General features: G+C 33.3%; 1 protein-coding gene across 1 annotated transcript in view; it reads left to right on the top strand.

Moving 5' to 3' along the window:
- Positions 1 to 19,810, top strand: part of ATG2B (autophagy related 2B) — a 56,693-nt gene extending 36,883 nt beyond the window's left edge. Inside the window, exons 26-42 of the mRNA XM_070941624.1 lie at positions 826 to 893; positions 2,618 to 2,694; positions 3,222 to 3,392; positions 3,586 to 3,727; positions 5,663 to 5,865; positions 6,749 to 6,975; positions 7,317 to 7,425; positions 7,516 to 7,710; positions 9,118 to 9,219; positions 10,139 to 10,217; positions 12,898 to 13,102; positions 13,832 to 13,901; positions 15,168 to 15,250; positions 15,399 to 15,520; positions 15,682 to 15,836; positions 16,767 to 16,913; positions 18,760 to 19,810. Of these exons, the coding sequence (XP_070797725.1) occupies positions 826 to 893; positions 2,618 to 2,694; positions 3,222 to 3,392; positions 3,586 to 3,727; positions 5,663 to 5,865; positions 6,749 to 6,975; positions 7,317 to 7,425; positions 7,516 to 7,710; positions 9,118 to 9,219; positions 10,139 to 10,217; positions 12,898 to 13,102; positions 13,832 to 13,901; positions 15,168 to 15,250; positions 15,399 to 15,520; positions 15,682 to 15,836; positions 16,767 to 16,913; positions 18,760 to 18,990 (2,386 nt within the window). The 3' untranslated portion in view covers positions 18,991 to 19,810. The remainder of the gene's footprint in view (positions 1 to 825; positions 894 to 2,617; positions 2,695 to 3,221; positions 3,393 to 3,585; positions 3,728 to 5,662; positions 5,866 to 6,748; positions 6,976 to 7,316; positions 7,426 to 7,515; positions 7,711 to 9,117; positions 9,220 to 10,138; positions 10,218 to 12,897; positions 13,103 to 13,831; positions 13,902 to 15,167; positions 15,251 to 15,398; positions 15,521 to 15,681; positions 15,837 to 16,766; positions 16,914 to 18,759) is intronic.
- The last annotated feature ends 879 nt before the right edge of the window (positions 19,811 to 20,689 follow it).

Below are 20,689 nucleotides of genomic sequence, written 5' to 3'. Positions count from 1 at the left end.
ATGTTGCTCCCATAACCACCCGCGCGGCCGCACTCTGCGCCAGTTGGAGCCTCCGGGTGCACCTCAAGGGGAGCCCCATGTAGAGAGCATTACAATTCTTCAAACTTCAAATCTTCAAACTCATATATGAAACCATATATGAGTTTGAAGATGAACGTTTAATGAAATTCAATGTTTGAATTTTTCATAAGTCACAAAAATCCATTGTAAATCTATAATTGTTAATATTTGTTGAATCATCCTTTTTTTGACCATAGTGTCTTCTGTTTTTAAAACATGAATTTGGAACTGACATAGAAAAGAAATGGGACAAAACATGTGGTATGCATATATTCTTGTTTTAAAATATTTGTAAGGTTTTCAATAACAACAATTTCAACTTAAAAAATTTTTTTTTCCTGTACATGTTGTCCTTCCCTTGGTTTCTGGCCTACAGAATTATAGTTTGAAGACATAAACATGGTTTTAAGGAAGCTTTGACTCCATTAAAACTTAAATTGGTATTTGAACAATTCCATAATTTTTTCCATTACATATACTTAAAGTTCATTAGTAGTTTCTCACTTTTTCCTGACAACCAAAGACTTTATTTGCTTGTGTGTGGTTTTTTGTGATCTTCCCAGTTGCAGTTTAATGAACAGTGCGTGTCAATTTTGTTTTCACTTTGAGAATCTATTCCTATTTGTAGTTAAACTGCCTTATCAGAACAAATTCAATAACAGTGCAAAGTTAAGAAGATGATTACATTTGTATTCTTTAGTCAAGTGGTTAAATGCATCATTTATTTATATACCAAATACACAATTTAGGGTTTTTTGGCTGTAGGATAATCTTGGATGAGGCTGCTTTGCATTTATCTGACAAAAGTAATGCTACTGTGAATCTCCAAAAAGGTAAGTGTATTTCGCAGTTGAAATGAACCCAGAGAATCAAACATAACCAGTTAGGATATTGAAAAGTGTTACAATATTAAGCATATAGGATTGGTTAATAAAATGTCAACTGGATCTCTAGTTTTCTTGAGTACATAAAGACACTATAGCCGTCGTCTAATCTTAAAAGACATCTATGGTGACAAATAATCTTTCTAGCTGAAGCCAGAAATGCAAATAGTGACACACTTTGGAGCTAAAACTCATGAAAGTCTAAAAATGATCAGAACCAACTCAGATTTAAGGTACTCTTTTTCTCAGTGCTTCATTTGTATATATTTTCTTCTACAATAACAGGGCATTGAAACAGATCTCAAAGATCTATTCCTTCTTTATCTTTCTATCCTTACACATACACATTCAATTATTTGCCTCACTTCCTTATTTTTTTTTTTTTAATGTTCTCGCTTTCCTATCCAATTTGCCCAGTTTCCTTCTGGATATTTGCAGATTTAGTTCCATATATACATCCATTTACCTTCTCTTCTGCTCTCTATTCTTCCATGCTGAGTCAGGATGAAATGTTTATTGTTTCCCAGCCTAGCAGGAAAGGAATCATAGCAAGGATACAGAATATTTGATAGAAAAAAAATGAGGAATGTGGGAGGGAAGAGTAGCTTGGACACTGACTGTTGGACACAGTAATGGCCATATATGTATATGCTGATTAAATTTATTCCCAATCAGAAGTGAAATAACACCCCTTAAAGATGAATGCAATGTCTGTTGATTTATCTGCTTATTTTCTCTAGATTAGAATGGGTTTGAATATTAATTGTAATATATTTTGTATATAGTGAGAAGTGCATAAGAAGCAGGTGGCTTGGACAAATAAAGCTAAAAGGTCATTAAGTAGGAGGAAATTACATTATGGTGTAACCTCAATTTAACTGACCCCCATTTAACAGTCATTGGATGCAACTGAGCAAACAACTATTTAGGATTCACCCTGGAAATAAAGAAATATGTTGTTACTGAAGTATATTTGGCAGTTTACTTCATGCAAATGATGTAAATTGGTACAAATCACATTATTTATTTATTCATTCATTTATTTATTTATTCATTTATTTATCAAATTTTTATACCGCCCTTCTCCCAAAGGGACTCAGGGTGGTGTACAGCCAAGATAAAAACCCGCAATATAAAAGTTAAAAACAATTTAAAATTATTAAATAGTTTGGCCAATCATCTAAAACACAATAACCCATTAAAATAATATTTTAGGCCAGCCCTGCTTGATGGAATAATAGCGTTTTAAGGGCGCAGTGGAAGGTACGGAGGTCGGAAATCCGACGAATCTCCGGGGGCAGCTCGTTCCAGAGGGCAGGTGCTCCCACAGAGAAGGCTCTCCCCCTGGGGGTCGCCAGTCAACACTGCCTAACCGAGGGCGTCCTGAGGAGACCCTCTCTGTGGGAGCGTACTGGTCGGTGGGAGGCTATCGGAGGCAGAAGGAGGTCTCGTAAATATCCAGGTCCTATGCCATGGAGCGCTTTAAAGGTGGCAACCAACACCTTGAACATTAAACTATGTATTGTATAATAGAGGAAATGACAAAAGTTGAAAATGGTTAGGGGGTTTACTATTCATTAATATGGAAACTGAATTTAAAAAGACTTAAGTAGTTTTCTTTTTTTAAACAAAGAAGCAGTATTAAAGCAGATCTTTTTATTCTTTTTTTCCAGATTATGTTCAAGTTATGGATATGGGACTGTTGGAACTGACCATAAGGACAGTGAAACCTGAATCTGGTGAAGAGAGGGTAAATTAAAACAAAAAAACTAAATTATTTATTTACAATTTTGACAAAATAAGTCTAATTTTGAACATATATAAAACACACACACATAAATAAACAAACAAACAAATCAATAAATAAATAATTTTTAGGGGACTTATTTACAAAGTAAAGAGGGGTTTATTTACAATGAAAATGAAAATCAGTAAAAATTGTATTGGATTCCCGAATATACTCTTTTTAAATTTTTGTTGTCTGTGTTTTTTATTTTTTATAAAAGGTGGTGAATATATCTTAATACTCCTTCCTCCTCCTGTTTTTACCCCACAGTAGTAACTTTGTGAGGTGAATTGGACTGAAAGAATGACTTACCCCAGCTGGCTTTCATGCCTAAAGTGGAATTAGAGCTCGCTATCTCCTCATTTGTAACCTGATGCTTTAACAACTACACTGGGGTGGTCTTCTAAGCGTACATGTTTTGTTTGTTGGTAAATATAAGTGTAGTTTTCAAAGGGAAAAATGTTTTACTTGTTTTACTTTCTGTTGCCCAGAGCAATCCATATTTTGAACTACATTGTTCTAGTGATGTTATCCACATTCGAACATGCTCAGATTCATGTGCTGCATTGATGAATCTTATACAATATATTGCAAGTTATGGTGATTTGAATCCTCCTGCTAAAATGGAGTGCACTTCTGGAGTGACCAAACAGAATGTGAAGGTATAAATATATATTTCTCTTAACCCTTACACCTTACCTCCCAGGAATCGTCTAATTTTAATTATTTAGTTTTGTCCATATTAATACAGTTAATTTTTATTTTTTTTATTTTTTTGGATGTTCAGGAGTAACTTCTGAAGAAGTTTGTTGTGTGTCCATTTCAAATATGGTTCTGTATAATTTTCTTATTTAGGCAGATTCTTCTAGTTTGCCACCTTCCCAAGGACCAGTTCTTGCTGAAGCTGATCAACAAATTTTACGTGATTTAATGAGTGATGCTATGGAAGAGATCGAAACCCAGCAATTGCTTTCCCCCTCTAACCTACAAGCTAATGGTAAATCTATTTGGCCTTTTATTTTTAATCAAAAGCTATTAAGTTTTATATTTATTTTTTTGAACACATTGTATTATGTTTATCATTTGCACACCTATGGGTATTAAATACTTTATTAACATTTTAAGAAGATTAAAAATTCATAGAAACTTATTCTATATTAAGACAAAAGAAATCATTGAAAAAACTAAGAGTGCAAAAGCAAAGGAAGAAAGAAAACAGAATTAGCTTTTGATTTTCTTTACAACAGTGATAAGTACAATTATAAATTTACCTCTTGTTCTATGGTTAGAATACAACTCTTGTTTTTTCTATAATTACTCTTTCTAATAATCAAAACCATAAATCATAATTCTGTTTTTCCATTTCATGCAACAAATCTGTAAGAGGTTTCTAATCAACCATAAACATAGATATTGTTTTTTTTCTCTGATCAAAAAATTTGGCCGTTTCTTCAAGTTCATCATCTTCGCCAATCATTGCTCTATTGTGGATGATATTGAATCCTTCTATCTTTCTGTGTATAACAATCTTGATGCAATGATCATATATAAAAAGAAAGTAACATGTCTTTTTCTAATTGTTTGTCCATCAGTCTCAAAAGAAAAGCCTCCAGTTTCAATTGTATATTAATCTTTAAAATCGTCTGAATTAGTGTATTGAATCTAAAATTTTCTGGCTTTTTACATATCCATGAGAAACATGATAAAATATTCTTTCTTGTTCATATTTCCAATGTAAATTTGAAGTACTTTTAAACAATCTAGACAATTTCTCGGGTGCCATATACCAATGATACATCATTTTATAAAAATGTTCCTTAAGATCATAACATAATGTAAATTTCAGCCACATATTTTCCCATTACTCCATCTATACATTATAGCCAAAGTTTTTAACTCATTTACTCATGCCCTCGTCACCTCCCGCCTGGACTATTGCAATGCTCTCTACATGGGGCTCCCCTTGAGGAGCACCCGGAGGCTCCAACTGGCGCAGAGTGCGGCCGCGCGGGTGGTAATGGGAGCGACGTGGCGCTCCCATGTGACACCTCTCCTGCGCGAGCTGCACTGGCTCCCGGTGGTCTTCCGGGTGCGCTTCAAGGTTTTGGTTACCACCTTTAAAGCGCTCCATGGCTTAGGACCTGGTTATCTACGGGACCGCCTACTACCACCAATAGCCTCCCATCGGCCAGTTCGCTCTCATAGAGAGGGACTCCTCCGGGTGCCGTCAGCCAAACAATGTCGGCTGGCGACCCCTAGGGGGAGAGCCTTCTCTGTGGGGGCACCTACCGTCTGGAATGAGCTCCCCCCGGAGATACGGAGGATCCCGGATCTGCGCACCTTCCGCCGCGCTGTGAAGACCTTTTTATTCCAGCAGGCGGGCTTGGCCTAATCTTTTCCCTTTTAAATATGTAAATTTTAATCTGTTTTTAAATTATTGGGGTGTTTTAATCTGTCTGGGCCAAAATAATTTAATTTGATTTTATCTGGTTTTTAAATTTTTTATGTCTATGTTATTTTATTGTTTGGCTGTTCACCGCCCTGAGTCCTTCGGGAGTAGGGCGGTATACAAATCGAATAAATAAATAAATAAATAAATAAATAAATTTATCCTACTTTTATCCCATACCATTCTTAAGTAAGTGTCTTTACCTAAGTTATCTTCAAAAAATTCTTTTAATTTGTTTTACAGTCCTTCACTATTGCTTCTTTCTGTAACAACTTTTGGCATGTAAAAAACTAAAAACAGTAAAGATTGGACACAATTTAAGAGTTCGGGTGACATGCTAAAGTATACTTAATTTCTGATCTTCTCACAGCTATATTAGAAGAGTAAAGAATTGCATCCAGATGTTGTCAGTCTATCTTGGTAATCTCTTGATTACATGGAAAAGTTGGAACTTTTTCAACTTTTACTCTTCTCTTCTTTTAGGAAGCATGGATGAAAAGAGTCAAACACCAGCACCAGCATGTTCAGATCTTTTCCTATTTCCTGATGAAAGTGGGAATCTCTCCCAAGAGCCGAGTCCTATCTATGCATCATTTACTCCCAACATGATTAATGAAGTTATAGGAGATGCACCTTCTGAAAATGATGACTTCTGTATTCTTTTTGCACCAAAGGCAGTTATTTCTGTAAGAAACTCCTAATGCTACTGAAAAATAAGAAATTTAAAAACGGAAAGTAGATTTTTGGATACATAGATTAAATTATGACTATTAAAATACTGTAAAATGACCATCTGGAAAGTCATTAACATTAATGTTAATAATAACAAAATATACATTTGTAATATTCTAAATATTAGAATTCTTGATGGAGTGATTGAATATCATTTAGCAATTATATTTATACATCCATCCATCCATCTATCCATTTAGAGGGACTTGGCCTAAATTGAAAATTTTCAGACTTTTAACCAGTGTTTTTGGCTTGTATTAAAGACAAATTAAAAGCAACTACAGTTGCTTTTCGTATATATTAAGCGAGTTTTAAGTATTTTGTTTTGTCATTTTTGTCCATTAGCTGTTTTAGAAAGTAATTGTCAATTGTGAACTTAAATTGTCTTGGATTAAGGAGATAAGATGAATTAGTTGGTTTAGTTTAATTTTTTTAATTTTATGACTGGATAAAAATAAAACCTAAATTAATCATAGGAAATACTAATTCCAAATTTCACCTCCCTTTTTACAGAATATTTTGGCTGTACTTGAAATCATATCTCTCTTTTCATCAGTTTGAATAAAATAATTCACTGTTTCATTCTACATTAAGATTCTGAATAATTTGTACTATTACTGACCTTTTGAAAATATGTATCATATTTTTATAAATTTATAACTTTATTTTTCTCTGTTCCAATTTTACATTTTACATTATTTCATTTGAGTAATATATAATTATATTTACAATGCAAAAGAAGTTTCAAATTATAGAACCACTTCTGGAAGTATGAAAATGAAAAAAAATGGAAAAAGAAAAAAATACACCTTCAGCTAATAGTCTGTAATTCTTTAGGATAAGGAAGAAGAGCCAGTAGTGAAAACAATGGTTGAAGATGCTATAATAATAAAAGAAAACCATTTTAGTTTACCAGTGAAAAAGGCAGATACAAGCAAGACACCACTGCATTTTCCTGTTCCCCTCATGCGCTATGTTGTAAAAGAAATTTCACTCATTTGGCATCTTTATGGAGGAAAGGATTTTGGAAACATAACACCTATATCTCCAGCTAAAAGTTATATGTAAGTATTTCAGTACCAGTCCCTTCTGATTTCACACAGGAGCTGAGAATTAGACTTCTCAAAATTAGATATTAACTTAAAGAATTCCAGTTATTCAGAAATCTACGCACCCTCTCAGTCATTTTCTTTTCTAACTGCGGCAGCAGCATTGAAAGAGAGGATATGGTCTACCAGCCATGACTGTGAGCTCCCTGAATGCATCAAGTATTGTTGACCATTGTAGGTCATTGGGTAACTGGACTGCATGTGTAATATAGGCCTGATAATTAGCATTATATTAAGCAGAAATGATTGCTTCTTAAATTGTAATTTGTTAAACAAAACATTTTCTTCTTATCCAGTAGTCCTCAGAGTTCTCCTTCTCATACCCCAACAAGACATGGACGTAGTACTGCCTGTGGAGGAAAAGGAAGGAATCCTGATTTTTTGATAGAAATACAGTTAAGCAAGGTAAGAGGGGAAATGACATTATTTGTTTTATTTCTCTAAAACCATAACCCATCAAATTTGCCCTTTTTCCTGTCTCTTGTTTTTTTAAAGGTGAAATTCCAACATGAGGTATATCCATCAGGTGAACCAGAGTGTGAGCTCAGCGTATTGGAACAACCTGTATCTCGTCAAATATTTATGGTTCAAGACCTTGAAATCAGAGATCGCTTGGCTACATCTCAAATGAATAAATTTCTTTATCTTTACTGTAGTAAGGAGATGCCCAGAAAGGCGCATTCTAACATGGTAAGAGCTCATAAACATTTGCTGACTATTTTAATTATGAAAATTACAAAGAAAGATAATACGTTGAATTGTAGGTCACCCAGAGTCATTGACTGAGATGTGCAGCTATAGAAATTAAATAAATAAATAAATAAATAACAACCAAGCACTGCAGAAGTATGTATTCTTTATCATCTGTGCATCATTTACAGGTTGTCAGTTCAGGACTATTTCACTACTGAGCTTTACTTTTAAGTGTCACTTAAAAGAGAAAAGCTATTTGACTTCTTTAGACCTATTTTGGGCATTTAAGGTATGCATATCAACTTCTTAGGATCTTGACTATCCCATTTAGAGAATGCATCAAACATGGAATAAGCATCCACCCTCAGATGGACACTTACTTATTTTATTTAGAAGAAAGGCTCTTGATGGATTTTTCAATCTCTTGCACTTGCACTATTTCTGTCATCCCCAAAATGTGGAAGCTGATTTTGGAATACTTCTTTTGGAAAATAGGCATATTTATCCAGAATGATTGGTATATTATGTTATCCAAATGATTGATAACTCAAATCCAGTCTGATAATGTTTTAGCCAGAGTTTGTATCCTGATTTTACCAGCTTCTTGCAGAATTACTATAACATGCTGACAAAATCAATATCCACAGCCCTGATACTACACACATTTGATAGTGAAGAACTTCTTTTTTAAAGAAGAGATTGCTAGATCTAATGGCTAAATAGTGCCTCTTGAAAAAGGACCTTTGGAATCTAATGGATAATTCATTATAATGAAAATTGCCTAAAACAATAGCAAACGTTATTACAATCTTAGATAAGAATTTAAATATAACAACTGTTACATAAAATCAGTAAACATTGTAATTACAATATTTATCTCCAAGAAATCTAGAATTTGCCACATATATATCAGGGTTAATTTATTCTACCCAGATCAATAATCTTAATTCTAATAATAAGGGAATGTTATTGATTGGAAACTTCACATACTATTATTTTTAATTATGCTTATAAATATTTGAATAGACATAAATTACTAACAGCAAAATGTTCCTGTTCTCTCAAAGACATTTCTATCCATGTGTATTCCAGTAATGGTATAAGATCCTAAACTCACCCATATAAATAGAGTTTAAAAGCTACCAACACACACTGCGAATGTGAAACTGGCTTTGTTCATGTTTGCCTTGTAATGCAGGAAAAGAAATTGTAATTATTTATATGAATCCTCTGTTGTTTATTTATTTATTTAAGCAATTTATATGGGGTGCCCGTCTGACAAAAGTGACTTTGAGCAGCATACAACGATGTTACATGTTAATAAATCAGCTATAATGCCCAGGGTCACAAACGATCCCAACTGGTAAAAGGACAACGTTAACCAATATATGTTTCATTTAACAGTTGACAGTTAAGGCATTGCATGTTCGTCCTGAGTCTGGCAGATCACCACAAGAATGTTGTTTACGGGTATCTTTAATGCCACTTCGTCTCAACATTGATCAGGTTAGTTAAGAAGACACCATGTTGGGGAGATGGGTGACCAATATTACTCAATTGGTTGGACAAAACTCAGCGGCACATTTTTTGTGCGGCTGCTGATAAAAATAGGATCGCCAACATGATCACCGACATCCGATGACGGATATGGCACAAGAAGAAGAAGAAGCTTATTATTATTATATTCTTTTAATCTTTTTATACATTAGTCAATGCAGCAAACATACCTAATGCTCCTGCCCCCCATTTCCCCTCAACAACAATCCTGCAAAGTGAATCGTGCTGAAAGTGATTAGCCCAAAGTCACCCAGCTGGTTTTTCATGCTTAAAGCAAACCTAGAATTCAGTCTCCTGATTTCTAGGCCACCACATTACCCTTTTCTCAGCTCTTTGTATTTGATACTCTTTCATTAATTTTGAAAGTATTTTGAATGTCCCTTTACTTTATGAATATTTTTTTTTAATTACTGTGGAGAAATAAAAACTTGTTTTGGAACCTAGACAGTTTGGTAGGATATAGATATTTTTCTTTTAGCAAAACAAAGCATGAGTAGTTATGTATTGAGTGTGTTTTGTGTGTCACATATACATAGACATTGTGTGTTTATGAAACTCAAATACATATGATTGTAAGATAAAAGTTCTTTGCTAATAATACAGTACTTCGGGTTTTATATTCAAAAATTCCATCTGACAATGATTAGTTAGTCAAATATTAGTGTTTAGTATACTATTTATTATTATACTAACTAATGAGTTCAGAATAATTATATAAAATAATTAGAATAACTAATGCTATTAATACTAAGTATTACTATAGCTAGTAAATACTGTATTATTAGTATTTTTCACCTCTACATGTGATTGCATAATGAACAATGTAATAATTTCCTTTTCTTAGTATATACTGCTTTTTATTTTATAGGATGCCTTGTTTTTCTTGAAGGATTTTTTCACTAGCCTATCAACAGAAGTAGAAGTCCTAATGACTCCAGATCCTGAGGGTAAATATTCTGATGTAAAATCATATTATACAGCATAGGCATTTAATATAAATGATATGAATTACATAGATATATAATTAATTTGAAAACAGCTATTTAGGAATAATGACTATTTGTTTGCCTTGGATTTTGATATTATTTTTTTTTTAAAAAAAGTTTTATCAAATATCACAACAATTTTTTCCCCATCCCTCCTCCCCCCCTTCCCTCCTCCGCCCACCCCCCATCCCCCCCCTCTCCCTCCAACCCCCCTCCCCCCCACCCCGGACTTCCCAGAGCAAATGCAGGGTATAACATTTAACAAACATAAACTAAAATATGCTAACTTTCTTTAGGCTCTTAGTTCCCTCTTGCTCTTTAACTCCCCTTTCAACTAACAAAACATAATTCAAAAAGAAAAAGTTGGTTTCATTCATAAGCTATTTGAAGCTTTTTAGTCCGATATTTGTTTTGAATATAGTCAATCCATCTTCTCCATTCCGATATATATCTTTCATTTGAATGGTCCTTCAAATAAGCTGAAATTTTGGCCATCTCTGCTAAGTTCACTACTTTTAGTGTCCATTCTTCAATAGTAGGCAAGTCTTCCTTCTTCCAATACTGCGCCACCAAAAGTCTGGCTGCTGTTATTAAATTTAAAATCAACTTAGTCTCTATAACAGTACAATCTGTAATTATACCTAACAAAAAGAACTGTGGAGTAAATTTTATCTTCTTTTTGAGAATATTTTGAATAATCTACCATATTTTTATCCAAAATGCCTTAATTTTTTTACATGTCCACCATATATGATAATACGTGGCATCATCACATTCACATCTCCAACACTTAAGTTGCACACTTGGATACATACAGGCTAACTTTTTAGGATCTAGATGCCATCTATAAAACATTTTATAAAAATTCTCTCAAGTTTTAGGCTTGCGTAAACTTCACATTTCTAACCCATATTTTTTCCCACCTTTCCATCATTATTGGTTCTTCAATATTTTGTGCCCACTTTATCATACAGTCCTTAACTAATTCCGTTTCTGAATCTATTTCTACCAATGCATTACACAGCCTTTTTATATGCATTTGACTTTGATCTCTAATCTGTTTTACCAAGTTCTCCTCATTTTGCAAAATACCAATTTTCTGATCTTCTCTCCATCTAGCTTGCAACTGTAGATATTGAAACCATGTTTGAATTATCCTTTCTTCTCTTAGTTGATTCAAAGATTTTAATTGTAGTATACCTCTTTCCTTGTTAAGAAGCTCTTTGTATGTAATCACATCTTGTTTTTGCTCTACACACTCTTATCGCGTGTCTGGGTATTGCCCACATTGGTAACTTCTCATTTAATTTATACTTATACTTTTTCCAGACACGCAATAAAGCATTCCTTAATATGTGACTTTTAAAAGTCTTGTCCACTTTCTTATCATATAGTAAATAAGCATGCCACCCGTAAACCAAATCATATCCCTCAATATTCAATATTCTTTCTTCTGTTGAGTTCATCCAATCACTCATTGCTGATAGGGCAGCTGCCTCATAATATAGTCTTAAGTTGGGCATTTTGAGACCTCCTCTTTCACGTATATCCTGCATTATTTTTTGTTTTATTCTCGGTCTCTTCCCTGACCAGACAAAATTATTAATACCTTTCTGCCATATCTTCAAATTTTCATCTTTTTTAAGTATTGGTATCATTTGAAAAAGAAACAAAAACTTAGGCAAAACATTCATTTTTACTGCTGCTATTCTTCCTAGCAAGGATAATTGTAATTTTTTCCAATTTTCCATCTCTCTCTGTATTTTTTGCCACAACGGATCATAGTTATGCATGAATAATTTCGCATTTGATGTCATAATATAAATCCCCAAATACTTAACTTTTTTTACTATTTCAAATCCTGTTAATCTTTCTAATTCATCTTTTTGATTTGTAGTCATGTTTTTAGTTATTATCTTCGTTTTCCCTGCATTTATTTTAAATCCGGATACTTGCCCATATTGCTTAATTATATCCATTAAACCTACAACCAACTGTAATGGTTGGGTTAAAGTAACAACCAAATCATCTGCGAATGCTTGTACTCTGTAATCATACTGCCTAATTTTAATTCCATTTATTTTGTCCGACCTACGTATCTCAACAAAAATTCCAAAGTCAAGATGAACAATAATGGAGACAAGGGACATCCTTGTCTTGTTCCTTTTTCTATATTAAAAGTATCTGTTACAAACTACCATTAATTATTATTTGCGCTGTTTGTTTCTGATATATTGCCTTAATAGATTGTGTAAAATATTCTCCAAACTGCATCTTTTCTATTATTTTCAATAAGAAGTGCCAATTCAATCAATCAAATGCTTTCTCCGCATCAAGAAATATTAGCGCCGCAGGGATTTGGTTGTTCTTCCCCAAATACTCTAATAGGTTAACCACTTGCCTTACATTACTCTTCATTTGTCTACCATTTATAAAATCAGTTTGATCATTATGAATCATTTGTTTCATGACTGTCATTAACCTATTTTCTAGTATTTTAGCAAAAATCTTATAATCTGTATTTAAAAGTAATATAGGCCTATAATTTTTTGGCTGAGTATGGTCTTGCTCCTTAAATATTATTAATATTTAAATAATATTAATTAAATATTAATAATAATTTATTTTATTTTATTTGCAGTTAAAAAGCCTCCTGGTCCTGAAGTAACATGTATTTTGCCCAGGCATCAGAGTGGTTTCAAAGAACCAAATCCAGTCATTTCTTTTTCATTACATAAGCAATCAAGTCACAATGGAAGTGTTGATTCTGTGGATATGCTCAATGGGGATGACCATAATCTCTCACATGAAGAGGCATCGTTCAGTGATCAACCAATATTTTTCAGGTACACTCTGGACACTTGCTGAAAACCTTTATTTGTTTTCTGAATTTTGGCTGTTTGATCTGCAGTGTACTGCAAATAGGAGGGACACTATCCAGTCAGTGGTTGCTTACCCCTACTCTAAAATGTCTGTCTTTTCCCATGTTACTTTTTCAAAAGCTCCACTCCACTCTTGCCTGTAAAATCAACTGACTTTTTTCAGATGCTTGTAGTCATGAATTCTCTCTATATAGTTATGCTAAATATAATCACAGCTAAATATTTCCTTTCAACAGAGAGGACAATTTACTTCTCTGTGATAATATTTTCATTTTTATTAAAATGTATTGTAATAGGAAATTTAAATGAAAACAAAGATCAGAAGAGAAAGGGAAATGAGAGGAGGAGGAAGAAATGTAAGGGTATAGAAAGAAAAGGAAAAGCAGTGGTTTCTGATTTTTTCCAGTGCAGTAAAGTACAGAATAAAGTTGCAACCAACTTCTTGCTTTACATTTCTAGTAGATACAAGCCACTTCTGTAACAGTTAATCTAATCATCTAAATCTCAGATTACTTAGATAATAATAAAGGCTGGAGATAGGCCCTTTGTTTTAAAAAAAGCCACTTGATTCTCCCGAAGCAATGCTGATTCTAAAAGCATCCAGAGATTAAGATTGTGATATTTGTCTTCCATTCTCATCTTTCCCCTGAGCTTTTTTCTGTGTAACATCTTACCACTTCTCTTTCTTTTCAGAGAGTTTCGATTTACATCAGAAGTCCCGATACGTCTTGATTATCATGGTAAACATGTGTCTATGGATCAGGTTTGTTAAATCTTATGCTGTCAGATAAAATATCTTTGTTGCGTTAATCATGTGGATTCAAATCTGCTTTAGTAATACCAAATCCTTTTTCGGATCTTGATATAATACAAAGCTGAATTAGAATAATTCCACACCAAGTTAGAAATTTAATTACACACAAAGAATTTAACCAACCATTTTTGAAAACTTGTGTTTTTAAAAGAATGAATCTCCTGGTTTTTTTTTTATAAAGGATTCATGTTGTTCACTGGAATATTTGCCCTGTTTGCCAACCTAAAATAAACAATGAGACCCTTTCAAATCAATTGCTTTCCCACCAGTTTATTCATTAGCTTTTTAAGCCACTGATTTTAGGACATGTGGTCAGTTTGCAGGAAAAAAAAGCATCTATGCTGGGATAATACCATATAGTAAGTATGCCTTACAGCCCTCTCTAAGAGGTTTACAGAGTCAGCATATTGCCCCCCAAAATCTGGGTCCTCATTTTACTGACCTTGGAAGGATGGAAGGCGGAGTCAACCTTGAGCTGGTGAGACTTGAACTGCGAACTGCTGGCAGCTGACAATCAGCAGAAGTAACCTGCAGGACTGCATTCTAACTGCTGCGCCACCACGCCACAATATACCAATTCCTATAGCACTATTCTATTTAATTTTTAAAAAGCCCTCTGGAAGAAGCTCTATTTTGGCCAACTTCCAAAAAGCCAATAAAGTTTTGAAACAAGCCTGTCTTCCTTAGAAAGTGGTTGTTCCCTAGGAGGATGATACATATGGAATTTGGGAGCAATATCTGAAAAGTAATCACACAAAAGACAGGTACTACATTAAAAAAAATCCTAGTTGGGCTTATTTTGGATTTTCATTACAGATAGTCCTCAAAGTACAACCACTCATTTAGCAATTGTTCAGAGTTACAACAGAGTTAAATGAGGGGGACTGGTCTGCAAAATTACAGCCATTCAACATCCCACAGTCATGTAATCGTCATTTGCAACCTTCCCTTTCTGCTTCGCATAAGCAAAGTCAATGGGAAAGACAGGAGGAGGTTGCAAATCACTGCTGCTACCGTCTTTTTTTTTTTTTTTTTGCCTGCCCATTCATAGGATCCATTCACGTGTCCACTCTTCATAGCATCCACCCACATTTCTTATCCACAGTTAACGATTAAATGAAAATAGGTGTAATATGTGAAAAATAGACTGAAGGATTTCTTTTTCTCTGAGTTGATGATGAATTTATAGATGAATTAAACATATTTAATTTTCAGGGTACATTGGCTGGGATTCTGATTGGTCTCGCTCAGTTAAATTGCTCAGAATTAAAATTGAAGAGACTTTGTTATCGACATGGGTAAGCTTATTTAATTATTCTATTTATTTGAATAGTTAATCTCTACCAACAGAATAAAACAAATCAAATCAGTTTAATTCTCACTTTTCTTTTTCTTAATTTTCAAATATCAGTAGTTTGTGTGTATTAATAATACTATTTATTATAGGTTGCTGGGTGTAGATAAGCTGTTTTCTTATGCCTTATCTGAATGGCTTAATGACATCAGAAAGAACCAGCTACCAGGTATTCTTGGAGGAGTTGGGCCAATTCATTCATTCATTCAACTAGGTAAGGCTATGAAATGTTCTTGACATTTTTTCAAAATTATTATTACTTGTATTATTAAGAGCATTTCAGTTTAAATATATATGTGAATGTGTTTTCCATATGTGCTTAAAGAAGAAATACTTACCATATTAGTTATTTGTAATATTCTCTCTTTGATTCAGTTCAGGGCCTAAAAGATTTGGTGTGGTTACCAATAGAGCAATACCGAAAAGATGGCCGTATTGTGAGGGGCTTCCAGAGAGGAGCAGCTTCTTTTGGTACATGTACTGCAATGGCAGCATTAGAACTGACAAACAGAATGGTTCAGACCATACAGGTATATTTTCCATTTATGCTTGCTGACAATCGAAAACTATTTTTGGTTAATTTTGAAGCACATAAAATATTAGAACATACATGATCATACAAGCCTTCAGCTGAACAAACTAAGGTGTTTGTCACCTACTTCTAACCTGTAATGAAGAATAACGTCAAGGTTTTGGAACACTGTATGAATGGTTTAGATTTTTGTTAGATTGACTTTATTCAAAACTAGACATAGTTGAGTTGATAGGCAACATGGAATGTAGTAGAGAAAGGAGGGAACCTTAATTTTGTCACTGTTACATGGGATGCATGTTATACTCTACATCAACTCCATGTTGACAAAAGCCAGATAACAAAGGAGAAAACTGGTTTTGGCCTGTATCTTCTAACAGGCTCTGAGAGTTACATTTATGTATGATTTTCTAAGCACAAACAATGGTGTAATACATCTGATTTGTTCCTTCTAGCATAGTTATTTTTAATGGTTTTAAAATTGTTTTAACCCTCTAGAAACAGGCAATTTTAAAAATCAGTTATATACTAAAAAATCCCCACATGATATTTCATCTCTTTAAGACTTCATAACAGCTATCTAGATTATGCTGTAAATAAATGTATTTTGAACAACTGTCTTGTAACTGGCATCCTTAATAAATAAGATTCAAATAGAATTCGTTTCTGTGAAAATAGTTGTTCCCTTTAAATTCCAATACCCAATCTTGAACTTTTGTAAATAACTTTTGTAAGCATTGCTTATAAATGTTCTATTATATTATGTTATATTAAATGTTATATGATATGTTACATTAAGATACATCTTAAATCCTGAGACATTAACAGTGCATGTTAGGGATGAAACATAGTTATAATTCATAAATCATTGGTTTATTCTTTGTTCTATTAATGATATATTGTTATTTTTATTGAAATTGAAATCTAGGCAGCTGCAGAAACAGCTTATGACATGGTTTCCCCTGGGCCTAGCTTAAATGAGACAAAGAAGATCAAACGACTTTCTCGTCGTCTAGCTTACCAGCCTGTGGATCTTCGTGAGGGTGTGGCAAAAGCATACAGTGTTGTAAAAGAGGTAAAGTGCAAATTAATTACTAAAAAAATTCCTGTTTTGTTGGTAGATTGTATCTTCCTTGCTGTTTGTTATAATTTGAGATATATTTATATTTACCTTCCAAGCATTAAATTGAAAACAATATTTAAAATAATAAAAACATGGGAGGGATGGAAAAGAAAAGCTGAAATAAAACATTTTCATTCAGCATTTAGATGACTAATTAGAAGTATATGGATGATAGTTGCTATATTGTCCTTATCTAGTAAATATATAGTTGCTATACCAGACGAATAGTATATATACCAGAATAATACTTTAATCCCAGTAGTCAACCTTCGGTAACAAAATGACTCAGGAAGCCACCCCCAAACCCCTATGAGAATGCAGGCTCATAGAGAAAAACTTGTCAAATCCATTCTCACAAATGACCCACCAACAAAGTCTTAACCTTATCAGGATTCAGTGTCAGTTTACAGGTCTAAGATTATCATCCCAGTATAAGTATTTATTCTTCAGCGTTTTTGAGATTCAACATCTTTCAGAGTACTCCAACAACACAAATCGCCTAGCAAAAACATCATTTTAATTCTGGGATGTTTGCTGCATTTAGATCATTTCCTACAATATTACAAAAACGTCAAAAATGCATAACATTTCTAATTATTTTGTATAATAATGTCACTGTACTAATCGGCTTTTTATGATCAGCCAAGTTTGATAACAGATTTTACCTTACATAAAATCTGATTTGAATATTCTAATAACTTTAGTCAGGAAACTAGTATTATTAACTCCTTCATCCCCAAAAGGAGAGATACCATCAATATATATGCCATAAAATGAGGGATTTGAGATCTTTCCAGCCCGAGTTTACAGCAGCTAACAAGAATATTCACATATCAATCATTAGTTTTAGTCATTAGTTCCTATTTATTTGTCTATTCTGTACTTCTTTCATTTTTGTTAATAAAATTATATTTTTAATGAAATAACATAATTTTAAAAAAAGAAAAAATGAATTCAAGGGAGACAGAAATTACAGTGTAAACAGAATTGAATATTTTTGTGAAAGAGCTTTATAGAATTTTTAGTCTTCCCAAAAAAAATCATGTAGTAATTGGGCCCCTCCAAAAATAAATAAATAAAATAATTGATATGTGCAAGAAACAGTATCATACTTTTATTTGACATGTCTTGTCTTGGAGAGTACTATTTCCTTGTATTTACTTTTCTAGGAAAACATTCAAATAGTTTGTGAACTGTGCATCTATTAAACAGCAACTTGTTTTTTTTACTCTAATCTTTTGGAAGGATACTACTGTATCCCAATGTAGGTTTTGACTATTGTAATATCATCTTTTCCTTCATAATCTGCATTGATTGATTAAAGTCACACTCAGTATTTTGTATCTCTGCAAAAGATTTGCCACAAAAATATATTCTATTTTTCATTTCTATTTGATTTCACTCCCTCTGAAAATAGTTTGTTGAATCTAGATTGCTCAAAAACAAACATAAAGAACATATAGAATAACAGAGTTGGAAGGGACCTTGGAGGTCTTCTAGTCCAACCCCCTGCTTAGGCAGGAAACCCTATAGCATTTCAAACAAATGATTATCCAATCTCTTCTTAAAAATTTCCAGTGTTGGAACAGTAGTGTTGCAGAACGTTATTCATTGTATTACCTCCGTATGGGAAGGCAGTGCCAGCTCTCAGATGAAACAGAGAGGTTTTCTTGAACGAGATCCTCGGCCTAGAAAACTGCTGATCTAAGTCTCTGAAATAATTTTTGGAGAAGTGACTTTATTAGACAAGACTGTTCAACTCCACTTATGTTGTTTTGTATGTTTGTAATTTTCTCAGGGGATTACAGATACGGCACATACAATTTATGAAACTGCTACACGTGAACATGAAAACAGAGGGGTAACTGGAGCAGTAGGAGGAGTTCTCCGTCAGATTCCACCAACTGTAGTAAAACCACTAATAGTTGCAACAGAAGCAACGTCAAATGTTTTAGGAGGCATGAGGAATCAGATAAGGCCTGATGTACGTCAGGAGGAGTCTCAGAAGTGGCGTCTCGAAGAGGATTAATATGTTAAATATATTTGAAGTGCAGAGATTGGGAATCTGGAAGAAACAATTTCCTCATGGTAATTTAAGATGGGGACATACCTTTTCCATATGCTCATCTCAGGAATTTAAAAAGCGCATAAATATATTTCATGTCAAAAACTGGATTATTCATAGAGAAGAGCAAGTTTGGTATTTTAATCATTGGCATAATGCATGTTCCCAGTACCTGCTGGTCAGTGCCAAACAAGGTCATCGTGTTGCCAAATCCATAGTGGGTTGGTTTGTGACCAGGTACCATATTTTCTTCAATGTTTTGTGTTGGAATCTTTAATTTTTCCTTTGAAACAACATCCCATCAGCTACTCTGAGTGTACATGTAAGTTTTCAAAGATTCCCAAGCTTAGGGCTGTATCAGTTCCCTTCTGTAACAGGGTAGAATTTGACATGAGAGAGGTCATTTCAGGATATTAAAAATTGAATTTTCAAATATTTTTGGATTGTTACTTTGCCTTTTATGCAGCACTTAAAAAAGAGGACAATCTGTCTTGATATCTAATCAAAATGTCATTTTCATATAATTGTGAAGATTAATTGTGTTGACTACATACTGAATTTCTCCTTTTGTGGAGATCTGAGCAATCTGAACATTGCAGACATGTTCTGTTGTTTTGCACTTTAAAGAATTTAGCCTGTACATTGCTTTTTTTAAATAGTTAATAAAATGAACTTTGTGGTTTATCCTAATATGAGTTCAGCATTTATGAAAGTTATTATTTATAAAACAAAATACTACATGATTGTCAATGACAATAAAAATGGATTATGGTGCTTAAAAGTATTCAGGTTTGCTGTGTAGCAACAAAGATTGCAAGATATGTGCACTCACACATACAAATAGCAACTATAAAGGAAGAGTGGTAATTGTATAAGTTAGTATGGATTTTTGTTTCATCTTAAAAACCTTTGCGTGTTGCATGTTTACCCTATATTTTCTTTCAATTTTCTCTATAAGAGTATTAATTTCATATGATTTTAAAATATACTACTTCTTTCCTAATGGTTTCTTTAATGGTTTTGTCTTCAAATGCTACTTTAAGTCCATTCTAATAGGACAGCCAATCCTGTGCAGAATTCAGTAATAATATATATGCAGAAAAGATACTCCTGTAGATTCCTGATACCAAAAACAAAAAACAGAAAAACCACCTAAACCTTTGAATTGATGAAAAATATAATTCAGCTATTTCTTCCCAACAAAATTTCCAGTATTTATTAATGTAAGTATTTGGAAAATAAATAAGTTGCTTTTCAAACAAACTATTTGTAAGTTTAATGAACTTTAAAAAGCCTACTAGCTGGAGATAGCAAAACAGTATGTTTTTATGCATGTGCTATAGACAGAAATTGTCAGTATCTTGCAATTCTGGTGGATTTAGATGCTAATAGAATAAAGAATGTCATAAAATCTTGGTGCATGAGTAAATTTAGCAAAACAGTAGTGTAAAAATCAAGTATGTGTTAATAGGAAAATTGCATACTAACCTGCTATCCTCTTCATCCAATATTTATATTTATGACATTAATCATAATAACTAATCCTAAAATATTTGACCTGTCCATAGATGAATTCTTATGAGTTCAAAATATTGCCTGATAGTTGTACAAGGTTGTGATCATCTATGTTGGATGCTAAAAGTCCTTTATAAAATTATTTAAT

Source organism: Pituophis catenifer, unplaced genomic scaffold, assembly GCF_029215685.1.
Source record: "Pituophis catenifer annectens isolate HBS135680 unplaced genomic scaffold, rPitCat1.0.hap2 SCAF_1, whole genome shotgun sequence".
In the NCBI taxonomy this organism is placed as follows: domain Eukaryota; kingdom Metazoa; phylum Chordata; class Lepidosauria; order Squamata; family Colubridae; genus Pituophis; species Pituophis catenifer.
This window is presented reverse-complemented; position numbering and strand designations above follow the sequence as displayed.